The 17,847-nt window shown below is 38.0% G+C and overlaps 1 protein-coding gene across 6 annotated transcripts in view; it reads left to right on the forward strand.

The window, feature by feature from the left end:
* LOC113039704 (AP2-associated protein kinase 1-like) overlaps window positions 1-17,368 on the forward strand; it is a 49,578-nt gene extending 32,210 nt beyond the window's left edge. For 2 of the 6 annotated variants that reach the window (XM_026197730.1, XM_026197733.1), the window contains 8 exons: window positions 60-253; window positions 1,442-1,620; window positions 1,744-1,830; window positions 4,121-4,222; window positions 4,629-4,697; window positions 6,885-7,040; window positions 7,490-7,603; window positions 16,258-17,368. In XM_026197730.1, coding sequence (XP_026053515.1) covers window positions 60-253; window positions 1,442-1,620; window positions 1,744-1,830; window positions 4,121-4,222; window positions 4,629-4,697; window positions 6,885-7,040; window positions 7,490-7,603; window positions 16,258-16,991 — 1,635 coding nt within the window. In that variant the 3' untranslated portion in view covers window positions 16,992-17,368. The remainder of the gene's footprint in view (window positions 1-59; window positions 254-1,441; window positions 1,621-1,743; window positions 1,831-4,120; window positions 4,223-4,628; window positions 4,698-6,884; window positions 7,041-7,489; window positions 7,604-16,257) is intronic. The other 4 variants (XM_026197731.1, XM_026197732.1, XM_026197735.1 and 1 more) reach the window with 4 other exon arrangements.
* Window positions 17,369-17,847: the final 479 nt, after the last annotated feature.

Below are 17,847 nucleotides of genomic sequence, written 5' to 3' on the forward strand. Positions count from 1 at the left end.
CCTTCAGCTTTCACTTCGTTTAATGTTGCTCTGTCTCTATACCTTTCTTTCTGTAAAAGTCTGTCGGCGGAAGTTGTGGGGTGCATAAAGTCGGCTCCTTGACTCCACCCTCTTCTCCAAAGACCGCCCCAAAAGGAGGCCACAGACGAATCCTGAGTGATGTCACACACAGCACCATATTTGGAGTTCCTGTGAGCAAGTCCACTCAACTGCTTCAAGCTGCTGCTGCAGAGGCCAGCGTTAACAAGTCTAAGTAAATCAAGGAAATACCTAATCAATCATGTTATTGTTTAGTTTCAACCATTACATTGTCCAGCTTTGAGCAAAATCAAAATAAAGACGATATTGGAGTAAGAGTGGCTCTACATTTTAACAGTGATAACTAAGTAGCAAAATGGCAACATTAGGGGTCCATTTAAAGGGTCAAATCAGATAAAAAAAAACTGGATTTTTTGAAGTATTTAGACATTACGTTTGTTCAGTATTATATTCTGCTATATGCAGTGTGCTCGAAAGGAACCTTTCAGTTCCAGTATGACGAATCAACTGGAAGTTATTCATGCCACGGGTTTTTAACATCTTGATCCTCCCTGCTGAAAAGGTTTTAGGTGGTCTAGCGCTGGCATCCCAGCTTTAACTGAAAAGTGCCCAAAACCTCTAGAAGCCAACATCCCAGACACACCAAGCTGGGATTAGAAAAACATATATTCTAATGCTGTTTTAAGCTGTTTGTTTATTTCTTTAGCAGGGTTTATTCATCATTTTTGGATTGCTAAAGTTTTAAGGCCTTGCCACACCAAGCTGACATCAGAGAACTTGCCCCAGCCTGAGAGAAAATAACTCTCCAGACCAGCAGGTGGCAGTAGTTTATATTCTCCATTCAAAATGGGAAGCCAAAACTAAGACTGATTTATGAACCATAAAACAAAGGGGTGCCTGCTTACCATTTTGAAAATAAAGCTTGAATATCAGTTGGTCTTCACTTTCAACAATCAACACAGCCATGTCTTTATGAAAATATTCACACATTGGAATGGTGAGATAAATTGAAATGAGAAGAACCTATGTTTGCACGCTTAACTTATCGTTTGCTAGCTTTCATCACTTTCATTTTTTTTTTTCTCGTTCGCTAAGCTGAACAGCCAATCAGAGCGCTCCCTCTTACTTGCAGCCCATTCAGCAAGCTCATTATGCCAAAAAACTTCAGATTGTGGTCCAACTAGTGCCAATGTTTGCAACACTCTGCAAAATCTGGCTTGAAAGACACTCAACGATCACCTGACTTTGGCCAGCAGCCGACTGTTGGCTTGGTGTGTCATGGCCTTGGAGTTTTATGCAAAGATCTAATTGAAAATGCAAATAGTTTAGCAACATTTAGCAACATGCTGAGGTCACGAGAGAACACTGAATGTTTGATAGTTATTTCCCCTCTCCGCTGTAGGTCAGCTAGCACCACTCCCTCTGGTTCTCCGTGTTCATCACAGCAGAGTGTTTATCAGTCAGGGGAGGCTTCGAGACCCTCGGCTGGAGCCACAGCATCCTGGAACCCTTTTGGCGATGACAATTTTGCTAAACTCACAGCAGAAGAGCTGCTTAACAAGGATTTTGCCAAGCTGGATGGTAAAACCAGTGTTTGTATATGAAATCAAGTTTTCCAAGTTCTTTTTACACACCGTATTTATTTTAGTTAACCAAACAGCCCTCTACAGAGAGACTACAGTAATGCTGTGTATGTACTTCCAGTTCAGACCGATGAGAGACCCTGTCCTGAAAATCTGATTTCTGGGTTGCAGTCTGTGTCTTCCAGTAAAGGCTTTCTCCAAGGAGGAGGTACAGTCTATTTATCCATCTATGTGTTCGATTATGTATTTATTTTTTACTTTGAAAGCAGGAATAGTTTCAACCAGTGGGTGCTGGTGGATTTTCAGGAAGGGGGACATTCTTTCATAATTTCTGCAAACTCTAGAATGTAATGCCCTTTTTTCACAGTCCATATAATTCCCAATTTCACCCAGAAACATGCCACGTTGCAGAAGTAAAATGGGGTGTGAATGTTGATTCGTGACTTTGAAACAGTCTGGCTTTTTCAGTGACTTTAAAAAGCAGTTAATGTACTTGACCTCCTCGAGCCTTCCAGAAATAAAGTAACTTGTGCATCTCACCTGCTGGCAGCCTTGCGATAAGCCTTTCCTCTTCCTATTTATAGAGATAAAAGACAGATAGCGCACTCCACTTCCACCTGCTTTCTTGTAAACTTTGTAGATAGAAACAATAAGTCAGTAATCAGATGCAAACTTTGATCAAAACTGTTATTGAGACCTTTTAAGTACAGTTTCTCTTCACAGATATTCGCTAATTCTGTACATCAAAAGGAGAATGAATCTTTAGATGAGGCTTTTTCAGTATTGCTCAAAACTAAGGTTAGGCATTTAGACAGACTTAGGTGAGTAACTCATCCTTTAACACCATTTATGACACTGACATTTAATGATGCATGAAAGGGATTGTTGAGGAGAGCTGTGTGTGACCAACACACTTTAGGTGATCTTTGAAAAACAAATGGAGATATCTTCAATGAATCCTGATTGATTTCTATCTCTATACTTAAACTTAATTTCACCTAAACGTTCACAATTCAAAACCTTTGTAAAAACACAACATTATTTATGAATTTCAGGTCCTCTTTTGCATGTGCCACATGATAAAAGCAGTTATATAAACAGCATATTCTACTACACTGTATAAAATGGCACATTATGGTAGAGATCTATCCCTTTAAATGTTATCTCTTTGAAATTTTGAGTGTTAGAATTTGTGTGTAATAGAGATGCATGATGATTCTCAGCAGAAAGCAGAGAGAATGGATTAACGCTTGGAGGTCTTACATAAGCACAGTCTGCTAATCCTCTCTGATGACACACCAGATTGCTGGGTACATTAAAAGCACAGGTAAAGCTTTCGAGAGCCATGGGATGCAAGGTCATGAAATTGGCAGTCGTGTGTACACTAGCTCCTTGGTGATCTATGACATGCACACTTTTCCTGACATAATTAGGAGCAATATCTAGGGACCAATTGAGAGACCAGTTAGCAATCATCTTTTAACGCTATAGAAACTGCATAACAATATGATCAAAACTACTCTGAATACTTGAGAAACAGTGTAGTTATGCCCTGGCAACCTTTCGCAACACTCTAGCTGCATCCGATTATTCAAAGCAGTTGAAGAACTTTGACTTAATTCATGTTTAAAGGTTGATGGTTCGTTCTCTGCCCTAGTGAAAGGGGGAAAGCGGGCGTTCTGCTGTTCTGTGACCTGAGTACCCCCTCCTTCCCCCATACCCTCATCCCAAAGTCCTTTCCTTTCTGTAAGTAAACTGTAGCACTGTAACGAAGAGTCCTACTCTCAGCTGATCCGCATGCATCGTGACCGTGTGCCAGTTTAACTAATAGAGTACCTTCTCCTCCTCCAGCTCAAGTTATAACCCTAGGCCTGTGAAATAAAGATCGTCTGTCTAACAGTTAATAGAAAATAGACCATAGTATGCTTTAAAGTCATTTGGCTATTCCAAGCATTTTAACTATGCTATGCCATACTGTGCACTGTATACATGCAGCATACTGAAGAGTGCAAGAAGTTTGCCGTTCTGAACTCTCTCTCTTGCCGTTTATCCTTCTGTTGTGCTTGTTTTAAAGGATTTTGCTGGGTTGTTCAGTTAAAGTGGTTTGTGCTCTTGCATTCCTCTCTTACCAGCAGGATTCAGCATGATAAATGCTTATACTAACTCTCTTAATAAATGTTGTGTTTTTCTCATGAGCAACACCTTTCGCTTAACTCCTCTGCACTCCTCACTGACTCTCCTGTCCTCACGGTTTCCTTTCCTCCTCACTCTCTCTTCTCCTCTATCACTTGCTGACGCTCCTCTCCTTACGGTGGTGTCCTTGCTTCTTCTCTTCCTTCTCTCCTCCTCACTCTCTCCTGATTCTGCTTTCTTTCCCCTTCTCCTCTTCTCACTGTCTCCTCTCTCATCACCCCTTTACTGACTCCTCTTCTTTTCTCCTCACTCCTTTCATCTCTTTCCATCTTCTCTTCATTGTTTCCTCTTCTCTCATGGAGCAGAGAAGTTGATCGAGGGTTTGAAGTCTCCAGAGCCCTCTTCCTCCCTGATCCTCCCTGACCTTCCCTTGAATGACCCCTTCAGCCCTGCAGACTGTAATCATGGTAATCAGACAACTATCTGTTTTTTGTTGTTGTTGTTTTTGGCTGTAACCCCACAGCCGACACACAGCGCGGTCTTCAGGGGACTCCGTTGGTCTTTTAATGCTGATTGTTTTCTCGGTTCAGCTCAGAGCAATACCTGGAACTCCTGGACGTCCCGAATAGTCCCTTTTTATGACTACTTCCTGTCTGTCTGTCCTGTACTCAAATCTCCACTGTGGTCTCATCGCTCCGCTTGGATAGTTGTTGTAAACTTTCTTCCTCAAACATCAGTATATCTTTGAAAGAGAGAGCTGCTTGATGCATGGAGTGAATTGATGTCACAATGGTCATCTATATCTCCTTTACCTTTGTTACACCAAGCATCATATTTGTCTGATTTCTTTTCTTTATTTTTTCATTTCTGCAGCTGGGATGGATTCTCTGATCCCTGGTCTGGATCCTCTCCAGACTGATCCTGGGTCAGCTGCACTTCCAGGTCAGCAGTTCTCTAAATATGCTCCTATTCTTTATCACTCAGCTGACGTCAGGCTGGGAAAATCTGCGAGGTGTTCTGGATAACATAACTACTCTAGCAGCTCAATAAGTAGGTAGCATGGATGTCACTACCTATAAGTTCCCTGTAAAAGGTTATGGTTTTAAACAAACCCTTTACTGTAAATATAACTCTTCAGTGCAGACCACTGCTGAAGCAGCACATGGAGAGTGTGGTCGTGTGGGACTTGATAGATCACAGGTTACTGGTCTGCTGGATAAGGCCTAGTGTTATTGTTTTATTGAGATTGCTTTGGCACATTTCCTGCTCTTCTTCAGCTAGCAGTTATTAGATTAACTACTTTTTCTATGTAGCAGGAAATAATGCAGGCTCTTTGGTGCATTACAGTCATTTGTTCACTGTGGCGATCTTAAAAAAGAGAAATCAATAACAGCAGTAAGTCTATCCACTGATGAAATCAAGCTGATACGTTCTGTTCTGCACAGTAACCACATGAGCTCACATAGCAGGGATATAACTTGTCATCACTTGTTGATGAGAACATGTGGATGGCTTTGGTTGAATGATAAATTCTTGATGATGTTGGCAGGAAAAAGTCTGAACAAATGGCACATTGTTGGTCATACTAGCGTGATGACCTACAGAACATTTCTTTAAAAGCCTCAAAGTGCTGTGTCACCTTTCTTGAAATCAATGCATGCTCTCCAGGTCAGACTGTGTTATTGTGTGTTTATATTGTCAGTAGGGCCACCTGGTGACCAAATGGCTATCTACTGTACATCCCAGTGTGTTTCACATAACTGCTCTGGGGTTATTTCGAGTGTGTCTCTATGGGCCTTTAGTTATTGGTTATTTGTTGCATTATCATGCATAATGAGGTATTTTCAACGACATTGTTGTGACCCCAAAAACTATTTTGAAACTTAGTAGCATTATTTTTGACAGGAAAATCGTCTTATAACACTATAACAGAGATATTGGTCACATTTGGATGAACAAATAAGAAGGGCTATACACTTCAGATTGTGATATTGATCACTGATATGAAATCTGTTCATTAGTAAGTGTGTCTCAGAATGAGTGAGCGGCACAGTTTTGTCTACTACACATACTGAAGCTCATGGTGTTTTCAGCATCTGTCTCACTGTATGAGGACATGAACACATGAGCTTCATCTCCAGAGCTGCTCTGAGTGTCCCTTCACAAACAGGTCATGGTTTCATTTGATAAAACTGTTGTCAGATACACACAGGTTTTCAAAATAAAGGTTTAGAAAAAAATATAATATTAGAATGTACAGTTTATTATACAGTTATTAAAACATTGTATTTTAAGGAATATCACACAGTTTTTATCTATGGTTTAATGTAAACCGTAAACCCCTGTTGTGCTGCACTTTGTGTTCCAAAAAATTTAAGTAAATGTTCAAATTTAATTGACAGTTTTATATATATATATATATATATATATATATATAAATTTGTTAAATCATAAAACAAAGTAAAAAAAATAATAATAATAACATTTATGTGTGTGTGTGTGTGTGTGTGTGTGTGTGTGTGTGTGTGTGTGTGTGTGTGTGAAATGGACAACACAGAGCTTACAAGGGGGAAAAAATCATTAAGCACTATTTTTGTTATAATTATTAAATTGTTAATGTTCCATGAATGCAATTGATGAGACACCTTATTAAAACTGAATTAAACATTTAAAATGGAATCCAAAAAAAAAAAAACAGATTTCATAGATATGTTGCTTAAAACAAACCAACATTTTAGGCGTGTGTGCAATTTCTTTTTACTAAAAGGTCGCTCCGCTGTGACAGTAGTAGACCTGACAGAGAACACTTACCAAAACAACATAGTTGTGTTTTTTTTTTTCACATTCTGAACACAGCATCCAGTAAAATCAAGCGTTCGTAGAGTATGTTGTGGGCCTCATCCACTTCTGCCACCATTCTCACTGCCACCTTCTACCCATCCTTGGTCTTTACATATTTCCTTTGCATTCCCTAATCTTATCTGTACTTGGTAGATGTCTTCTTGTTCTGCACCTCTCTCTCTCTCTCTCTCTCTCTCTCTCTCTATTCTCAGTAATCTCTTTCTCTGGTAACTCTTCTTTCTGATCTCTGTCCTTCTTTGTTCTTCACGCTTGCCCTGTGTCCTCCAGACTCTTTGGTGGGACAGGATTCACTTTTGGACGGGCCGCTTCTCTCCCACCCCTCCACTGGGGGTCTAATTCTGGCCTCATCACCCTCATCTCTCCCTGCACCATCTATGGACCAGTTTACCACTACTGCTTTGAGCAGTGGACCGTACCACCAGGGTAAGAAACAGATGCACGATCACCTCAGTGGCATGTCGTGTAAGTAAATTAAAACCCTGGGATGACACTGATATGCAATGTTGATTTTACACGTTCTGTGTTTAATTGTCAAAACACGCATTGTGTTTTTTTTTTTTTTTTTGCATGTTTTCACAATGACTTTCTCAACCCTGCAGCAGAAATAGAAACCAGTTTGAATTAGCCTGTGAAATAAAAAACTATTTTAATTTGCCGAACAATTAAACAAAATAGCCTACAAGCGGAGTCAAATGATGAAAATTTGTGCTTTGTGCTCAGAATAGGCCTTGACGAATTAAGCACTCCTTACCTGCTCTTGCTTATCTAAATTCATCACTCTCTTTTTCCGTCTCTTAAACCTTCTCCCTGATCTCTTTCTGTTTTTGTTTTCTCTCTGCCGGTCTGCTGTGGCACTAACCTCATTCCTTCAGCCTCTGATCCTGCTCAGCTGCTCTCAGTCTTCCAGTCCTCTGAGACTGGGGACCAAAGCTCAGACAACCAGTTTGACCCAATTCCAGTGCTTCTCTCCAAAAGCTCCAGCCAAGGTAAGGGAGATTCTGGAAGAGCGCACATGCATCCAAGTGCAGACGTATGGTTGTTAGACCCTGGCTTTGAGCTGTGAAATAGAATCGGACACGCATGATTTCACTTCTGCATTACAAACTGTCTTCGCCCTGTTTCGCCCCAAAATCAAAAGAAGAAGAATTATGTCATTGTGACATTTATTTTGCCAAATTCTCAATACTGTAATATCTTAGATTGCTGTCATGGTTTATTCTTTGGTCATAACGACCTTTTACCCATTATTGTCAATGGTTATTCTCATTAAAGAAAAAAAAATAATGTTTACATTAATTATTTCACTTTTTATTTATATATATTTATTTTATGTGCAATTTGGGTCAATTAGCTATATTTTTTTAAGTAAATTATACTTTTAATCAGCAGGGATACATTTAGTTGATCAAAAACATAATGTTACAAAAGATTTTGGTTTCAGATATGATGCTTTTCTGTTTCTGTTTCTATTCATCAAAGAATAATTGCTCCCCCTTTTTTACAAAAAGTTCAAGCAGCACGGAGGTTTCCAACATTTTACTGTATTCTTGATCAAATCAAACATAGATTGAGAATAAAATAAAATATTTGACAGTACTGTATATATTTTCTATTTATTTTACTTCCTTGTAATGAGCGTTTGAGGGACAATATGCCTATAAAAATACTGTTAAAAAAGGAGAAATAAAACTGGCTTGAATTTTTGTAATTTCTTTGTGCACTTTCTTTTCTTTTGATTTTGGGATGAAAGATGACTTTCAAGTTAGAAATTCAAGTAAGTGGGTGTCATGTACTACATTATAAACTAAACCTAAAATGTAATCTATGATCTTAAAGTAGCATTACAGCGAATAGAATTCACCCTTCAAGCTTTTTTGGGCCTGCCATGCTCTTTAAAATATTCTGCTATTCCCACACATGATCCTTACTTTGATGCTGCTCTGTTATCTTTTAGCGTTTTATGCTTTCTCTTTCCTGCTATTCATCTGGTTTTTGCTTTTTCTCTTCCCTCTTTTCTTTTCTCACGCCTCATCCCTCACTCACCCTCCATCAACATCTTCTTTTCGTCCTCATTCTTTCCCACATTTCTCACCTCCTTTCCTTTCTCTCTTTTTCTCTCTCTCTTCCTCTTTCCGGGATGTTCTAGGTGGTCATTCGCGCAGCAACAGTGGCAGTTCTGAGACCAGTCTGCCCTCGCTGGCACGCTCCCTTCTGCTGGTGGACCAACTCATCGACTTGTAGAAAAAACAGAGAGAGGGAGTTTAGAAATCTCAGTTTTAAGTAGTCGCATAAACCCTGTCCAACCTGTTGAGTGTCCTTGCACATATTTTCCTTTGACGTTTCCTTTTCACGTTTTCTGTATGTTTCTGTTCTGCTGATCCATAAACATGCTCATCACTCTATCATTGATTTATGCTTCACACTTCAGGGTTTTAAAACATGTATGAAATGTATGACTCCGCTTAGTTGAAAGTCAGTGATCAATAGATTTGGAAAATTCATAATCGATTTATCTTTCAAAATAAAACCATATTCAATGACAAGTAATGGAGGAAGGGATTTGATTTCATTTCAGTTGAAAGGTTTGAGGTTGGTAAGATATTTAAATATTTTTTAAAGGAATCTCTGATGTTCACGAAGGCTGCAGTCATTTGATAAAAACAGGGTGAAAACAGCAATACTGTGGAATATTATTATGGTAAAGCTGAACTTTTTCCTTCAGAAATCATTCTAATATGTTGATCTGCTGCTCAAGAAACTAAATTATTGTTATTCGTATTGAAAAAAACAGTTGTGCTGCTTTCAAAATCAGCATAAACCTTTTGCACTACGGTGGAATTTAAGCTTATAAAACATTCAAAATGTAATGATTTTCAACTAGAACTATATTGCATATGATTTATAATGTCTTAGCAACATGTCACTGTGCAAGGATGTAAATGTTTAAAGTTGCCATGTTATCATACCTTTACCTCCCATTTGGTTAATTATAAAAATGAGAAATTCTTTGACATTTCAAATTATACATGAACTACAGAAGAACTAGTGTGATGCACAAAATGCATCAATATTTTTGAGAAATTTCATTTGAATATATAATGTATAATATATAGATATAGATATATAATTACATGTATAACAGGATTTACCAGTATGAATTAAATTAATAATAATAATTATTATTAATATTATTATTGTGTGTTTAGGATAATTGTAATGAATAAAAAGTTAGAACCGCATTTATTTAAAATATATATTTTTTGCAACATTATAAATGTCTTTACTGCCCTTTTTGATCAATTGAATGCATCCTTGCTCAACAAAAGTATGAATTAATTTAAAAATAAACAAATAAATAAACAAAGTCTTACTGACCCCAAACTCGTGTATGATACTGTAAAGCATGCTAGCAGTGTCTAACATGTTTGAAGTCATTGCAAGTGTATTGTAGGTAACACACCACAGTACCCAAAGAGGTCTATGCCATTAAAACAGAAGTGTAAGCATTCACACACTTATGCAGAGTTTGTTCAGGTCCTTAAAAGTGGTAAAGTTAAGGTTTACATTATTAGATTTAGTGTGTCCTGCAAAGTAGCCATGCAGCATCACAGATTAGCATATAAACTGCTGTAAATAAACACTTGTTGAGGTGTTTCTCTTTTGCGGTTATTATTAACAGTCGCATAGCTGTATTTATCGCTTGGATTCAGTCCTCTGTGATGTCTTTCATCCCCTCATTTATTTTTTTTCTGTCATTCGGTCTCTTCTCCTTAATTCATTCCTTCTTTCACTTGTTCATTTAAACCCTATGCTTCTGTTTTTTCTTTGCTTTTTGCTGTCTGACATACATTGTGCCCTGTGCTACCGTTATAGTGTACATTTAATATTTATAATTTTGATCCAGTTGTGAATTATCCCCTGTAACGACACATTTAGATGAAAAGGAAACGTATCGAGGGTGAATTAGGCTGTGATTGTACAGGATAAATGTACAAACTGAGAATCTGTATAAATGCATATTATACTCAAGATAAATGTAATAATGTAAAGATTATTTATCTGTATGTTAGAGCACAAAGTGTCAGTTGGATTTTCTTTCTGTCTGTGTGTTTCGTCATATGAAGGCTATTTTGGATAAACTTGAATATACAGATAGAGACTATCAGAGTTCTGCGGTTTTGAAAAGATTCTGTGTTCTATTACATTTCATCTATCAAGTTCGAAATGATAAATGTGAATAAATATAAGCTGTTCCAAAATCTCATGGGCTGTGGCGGTAGGCAGCATTTAAAGGCGTTATTTATTTTTATTCATTACCTCCTCAAATAGCCTCTAGCTGTATTTTGAATCTAAACCTAAGAGATGTGTTTGTAAGTTTTCTAAGTTCACTTTGAGTAAATGTGTTTAGACCCAGCCTATGACGGACTGCTCCTCCTGAGGTCTGGTCTACAGTGTGACGTTCACGAGAAATGAGAGATTCAAATAAAATAATCAATGATACATTCTGGAGTTACCGTCACAAAATTAGTTGTCACTGAATTGTGTTTTTCAACAGGCAATACAGATACTTTTGGAAATCAGGATATTGCAACATGAATATAATTTCTCCTAGTTATGCCGAAATATTACTTTATTTTTGAGTAATTGTGATTCTGATTTGCAAGTGAATTGTTCAACTGAATCAGTTCTTTTGTGTTCAGACTAGTGGTGGGCATAGATAATTTTTTTATTTATTTAGATTAATCTCACTGTAATCTTGGAATTAATCCAGATTAATCTAGGTTAAAATGGCTCATTTGAATTCTGCCGAAGGCGTTCTGATTATGTGTCCTACCCAAATAAAATAATGACTAAAAGAAACGTTTAGTCTTTGATAACGGGTTTCTCAAGACAGGTGGTGCATTAGACCAGGGGCTCATCTCCTGTTTCCAAAATGCATCACAAACTGCTTGAGAAAGCTGTACACTAATTCCACATTGCACAAGGTGCAAACAACCTTACGCCTGTTTCACACATAATCCATCTGCAATCCGATTCCAGCGTTCACCCGGTTGCGGTCCGTCAGTGCATTCCTGGATCGTTTACGTACCGAGTAGCGGACTGCAAACGCGTCCAGTGTGAAAGCACAATGAGTATGAGTCCGTGTTGCTCCTGCACCACATACGTAACGCACACAGACTGCATACGCACTGCAGACGGATAATGTGTGAAACAGGCGTGCGTCTTGTCGAGGTTTCCATTGGGAAGCTTCTTTAAGAAAAAATTTAAGCAATCCCGGCAGCATCTTAGCTGCATGCATGTTAGCAAGTCACGTTTGATGTGGTCATTTCACAGTAGGCATACACACAGGTTTAAAGACTCCCTATCGATTCGGCTAGGTATTCATCTGCGCAAAAATATCAAGGTGAAAGTCATCATAGCTCGTGTAGTATAGACCCAGCTCCCAACCCAACTTTGACAATAGATTAACGGCGATATTTGTTTTATCGCCCGATAAGAGTCTCCTGTTAACGTAGCACGTAAACGCCGATAACGGCCCACCACTAGTTCAGACTGGTTCATAACTGGAGTGTGATTCCCAAAAGCATTGTTAGCCAACTATGGTTGCTAGTTACCAACAGTTCAGAGTTTCCCGAAACCATACTGTAGTTCCAATGAATATTCGCAAACAGCAGTGCCACAGGCCTTGACCTGTGGTTACATGCATGAATCCAACATCAAATAAAGAAAAAAAATAAAGAGAAAGATTAATTATCAAACAGTCCTCAGATGCCATGTTCCTGAGAAAGTGGAGTAAACTTCAAACTGAATGAACAACATGTATATCCTACAGGGGGAAAAAAGTGTACACCAATTACATACTGCATGTAAACTTGGTTTAAAAATTAATGCCTTTCAGTTGTTTTTGTGTAAATGAACTATATAAAGTTTTATTTTGCAAAATATATTACTGCGCATGACGTCAATATTAACAGTCCAGTATTGTTGAACCAGCATGGTTCAAACCACAGATGTGTGAACATGTTACTACTGTTTTAGGAAAACTGTTTTATGGGAAACACACCCCTCAATAGATCATTTGCTTTTGTCTGAATCAAATGAGAATCAATTATTCAGTAATCACAAATTACTTATAATGTTATGGAAACGTGATAAAAATTAATTGACAAAATGAATTTTCTAGAAAGCAGGGCATAGATAATGCGGATACTAATACTTATAATCCTATATAATGACAAAATTAAAAATGTGATATTGTAAATTTCTGAAATGAACTCAGGATTTTATCAAAAATAAAAAGTTGACAAAAGAAACAGCTTAATATTTTTCAGGTTAACATTTTCTGTTTATTAGCTAAACAGTTCTAGTATCAATCGGTTCAAATATCTCAAAATATTGGCCTATATATTGGTATATCACTATCTGCAGGTGTCAGACATGACATTGACTCTTGACGAATCTCTGCAAACGCAACATTTACCAACAATCAATTGTAAAACTATACAAAGCTCAATAAGAAAATATGTCTGTCTGTACTATATGTATGACGTTTGGATTTTCATGATTAGATATGTGGAAGCAGTAATAAAACACAGTCATTTCTTTTGAGATATAACTGCTTATAGAGTATACCTAAATGTTGTTTTGTTAAATGATTTGAGTTATTGTTTTGTTCAAAGCTTGTGCAAATGTTGCATTGGTAGAACATTGTTGTGTAATATTCAACCCAATCTCATGAGAAAATGTAACTCTTTTACAAGCTGCCGATTTACTATGAATTTTGCAGTGTGATTCGTTTGATGCAAACGTGCAATTTAAAATGTAGGCGTGAAGATCTACCTTAAATCTAAGCATCAGTGGGACGTCAGCAAATTATAGAAAAAACATAGGGTTGAGTAAAAATTAATACAAATTAGGTAACATTTCACCAAATCGTAAAACGTGACATTATGAAATGTCATGAGATTGAGTTGGCGATATTATTTTATTATGTGATTGTTTCCCCTCTTCCTCCCTTTGCTTGTTTTAATGTGGCTGACCTATGCAATCTGACTTCAGTTCTCATGTTACTCTTAGATATGCACCTAGCGGTGTGGCTAAGTAGTCTGACGTCTATCTTGTTGTAGTGTGTATTAGAGCGCATGTCAGGAGAAAATAATGACGACAACAAAAAAGGTCTTATCTATACTGGAATGCTATTGTGTTATCCATTTTTTCCTTCTGTAGCCCTATCTTTTATGCGCCAATGAAAATGTTAAAAGAAGGATGTTGAATAAAAGTGTCAATGGGAACAGATAGTTGTGTCCTAGTCTGTGTTCATGGATTATCATGATTATCATTATCATGCCACATTCAAATTCTGTGACTAAATGTCATATTTTTTTTTTTTGCTTTCACACCTTTTTAAGCAAGATTTTTGCTTATCTTTTTATTTTCTTGGCCAAATCTAAACAAGCTATATGACTAAACACTACTTGGATCACACTGAAAACCCTAATAAGTTGACTCAAATGATGACTATATCATCAACAACAAGTAACCAATATGACCTGATCACATTTTTTCTTGCATTTGTGTGTTTTAGATAGCAAGAGAAAAAGTAATGTTTAAGAAATCAAGTCCCAATTAAACCAAACACTCATCTCCATCACGGTGACTTTACTAAATTGTGTCTTTTCAGTTAAGCATTTACTTCTTAATCTCTGTTAAATCTCAGTATTTTTTATGAAATGAAGTCCAACTGGTAAGTGCAGATCTTGAGAGACAGACAAAATCACATTATATAAAGACCAGACTGAGCCGTTTTAATAATTCAGTATTTTGAGTTGACAACTCTAGAAATCTTAAGTTTACATATTTTGTATGTAAAAATGTTACACAAAGGTTTTTGATTTATGGACCCGTAATGTAACGTCTGGTCAAGATTACTTAAATATTTAAGTAAAGACAACATTTGGGTGTACAGTGTGGTCCTGTTGTGCAAAATTAAACTTTCTAACTTTAGGGATGAATATGCCCATGTTGTGATTAAAATTAACTTAACACACACTGTCCTGATTAATTATTATAAATTATAACCTGTTCAATGAGGGATTGATAGTTAGCTTACATGAGCATGCCAGTTAAATGCTAATTTAAAATTTTGAAACATTGCTTTTATCAAAATATAATTTTATGTGACCTCATAAACAGCATGCATTCAAAATGTGAGGCTACTGAATTTTGAATTCCCTACAAATGAAAATCCTGTCATCATAAACTCCCCCTCGTGCCATTTCAAACCTGTATGACTTTATTTCTATAAAAAACAAAGATATTTTGAAGAATGTTTGATCACCATTGACTTCCATTGTGTGGACAAAATAACACTGAGACTTTTCTCAGAATATATATTTTGTTTATGTTCTACTGAAAAAACTGAGTCATACACACGAAGGTGAACAAATGTTGAAAGAAATCCCCCCCCCCCCCACATCTTAGAGTTTTGCACTGCATCATATGTTCACACTTTTCAAATCAATGCAATATCTGCACAAGTGTTCAAGCTTTAGTTTTAGTGGCATTTCTCATATATTGAGCAATTTGTCCTGCCTCATGAATGCTATTGTGTAAGTATTTTTCACAGATTTTTCACAGATACTGTCACATTTTACACCGATTAAAACTGATGCATTAACTAATTCTTAGTGTGCCGCTGTATTAATCCTGAATTTAATGCCAACCATTTCCTTCTTCATGAAGGTAAGACTTCCATCATGTCTCTGCTCTGATCTCAGTTCAGTCTGTGTTTTCTGTAACCTTCTTGTTTCCATGGCTCTCAATGCTTATTAGGGTCATTTGTCTATTGCTAGATACATCAATAACTAAATGGAAGTGGGAGAACACACTCTCTCTCTCTCTCTCTCTCTCTCTCTCATTAGACTTCTGAAATTTCTCAGAAATGTGTTTGGTTTATTGAAAGGCTAATAGTGACAGTTTGTGGAAACAAGTTTGGTGTTTGTCAGTGGTAACTGTCATAGACATTGATTGTTTGTGGTATTAGTTAGTACTGTATTTCTGTGTATTATACTGTAGTGGAATGTGCTTTATTTGTGCTTTATTGCTTCATTGTGTAATCATCTTGTAGTGGAGTGTGACAGAGGACTCCCCATTTTTATATTCACTTGTTTAAAGTCCTGTCATTTACTCACTCTTATATTTTCCCAAACCTGTATGACCTTTTATTCTATGGAACATTCTGAGAATTATTTCCCCCCCCCCCATCCAGTGGAAGTCAATTGTCACCAAAACACTTTGGATACCAACGCTCTTCAGAATGGCTTTTGTCTTCCACCAAAGAAAGTCATACGGGTTTGGAATGACATGGGGATAAATGATGACAGAATGTTGATTTTTGGGTGAATGTTGCAACAATTGTCCCCGATAATGGCTGCAACAATAGAGGATTCTGGATATTCCAATCTTTAGTTTTTTTTAATTCTGTGTATTTCTAGAAGGTCGCAGTTTTTATTTTAAATACTTTTTGGTCATAATCATTGATTGTTCAAAATGATCCTCCTGCTATTGAATTCAAACTCTAGTGTATTGGTGAAAATGTCATTAACTATCAATTTCCTTTTTACGGTTTTCTGTTTTGCAGAAGCCGGAGGCAAGAGTGTTGGATATGGATCGCTTTTGGAGGGAGGTGACCTCGAGAACCCTTTGGAGGAGGGCTGTCTTCATTCTAGCGATGAAGACGATGGAGAAATAGAACCAGGGAGGTCACAAGTGAGTGGCGAAGAAACGCCAAGTCTAGACTGCAGTGGCTCCAGACCGTTACTTCAAGACTCGGATGACGACGACGACCAAAGTCCAGCATCTTCAAGAAACCTCCAGATGTCTTCCCAATCTGAGGAACCAGTTGAAAACGAGTCCTCTTTGGTTTCTCAAAACCACTCGCAATCACAAGCCCAGCATTCAGGCGCAGATCCAAGCACCGACGTCTTCTCCAAAGCTCCGTTTCGAACCGGACAAGACGTAGACGCCGATGGGGACGTGTTCGCCAATGCACCTTTTCCTCGCCTTCCAGCTCAGCCTCGACAGCCTGATATTTTCCTCCAGGCGCCCTTTGGTAGGAAGAAGGAAGCTTCTGGAAAGGTTTACACCAATTCAAGATTTTTACATTCCCATCCGAACTCTTCCCTTGACCAGAGCATCCTCGGCCAAGTGAGTCCTCTGCCCTTTCGCCCCCAGGCACTTTCGAAGTATTCCCGACACTACGAAGGACCTGTGAACACAGACCCTGAACACAGCTCTGTGACGTCTGAGGTGACCTCTGCTGACCCGTTTGTCTCGGCACCCTTCCACCTTAAAGGACGTCAAGAGAAACACTGAGGAAATGGCATCTGTGAAACCGGACCGTACTACTTTGGCCCCCTAAATGATTCAAGCATAAGATAATGAAATGCTGTAAACTTAGTGTAATTTATTCAAGAATGAAGCACATTTATGGCCTCTGGTGGTCTACCTCTGGGTCAGCGTTTGATTGTGATTGTGATCTTTTGCTACCTCAGATCATTCTCATGCTGTTGAGCTTCATTTCTGTCCTGTGTATGTACCATGTCCACAGAAAACGGATTCAGCAAGAATTATTTCCACTATTATGAAATGTTTGTATTATTTTCCCATCCTTTTACTGATGGTTTTTCCACTATCACTAGCAGAGTCACACATCCTGTCCAATGATAATAAAATATATGTAATAAGTTTGATTTTCTCTCAGAAAACACCGAGTGGCAACCTTGCGCTCTCTCTTGTGAAGCCAATAAGGAAGTGACTAAAACTGCAATTCATCGATTGGCCGCTTGAGGCTGGCTGCAGAAGGGAGTCAGTCCCATAGACTCCTCATGTTAAAATGCCCAACTTTACAGCAGAAAAAAACATGTTTACAGCCTGGTTAAAAAAATGATTTTGGGCTATATTGCTAATTTTGCCCTTCATGACAACTGTGAGGGGGTGATTTTTTTTTTTTAACTCATCCGTTTAAATTATATTAAGCCTTACAGTTCTGCATAATTAAGGGCGTGGTCACTTGAGTGACAGGTGGATTGCCGCTGTTGACAATGCCGTTGTGCTAGGTGGGCGTGGCTTTAGGTGGGCGTGGCTTCAGCAATCAGCTCCCGCCTTTCTGCCCATTTTTGATTATCCGGGAGAGTCGCGCGGTGACGCTCTGCCAAGATGGCGACGGCAC

The sequence above is a fragment of the Carassius auratus genome, chromosome 22 (genome assembly GCF_003368295.1).
Source record: "Carassius auratus strain Wakin chromosome 22, ASM336829v1, whole genome shotgun sequence".
NCBI lineage: Eukaryota > Metazoa > Chordata > Actinopteri > Cypriniformes > Cyprinidae > Carassius > Carassius auratus.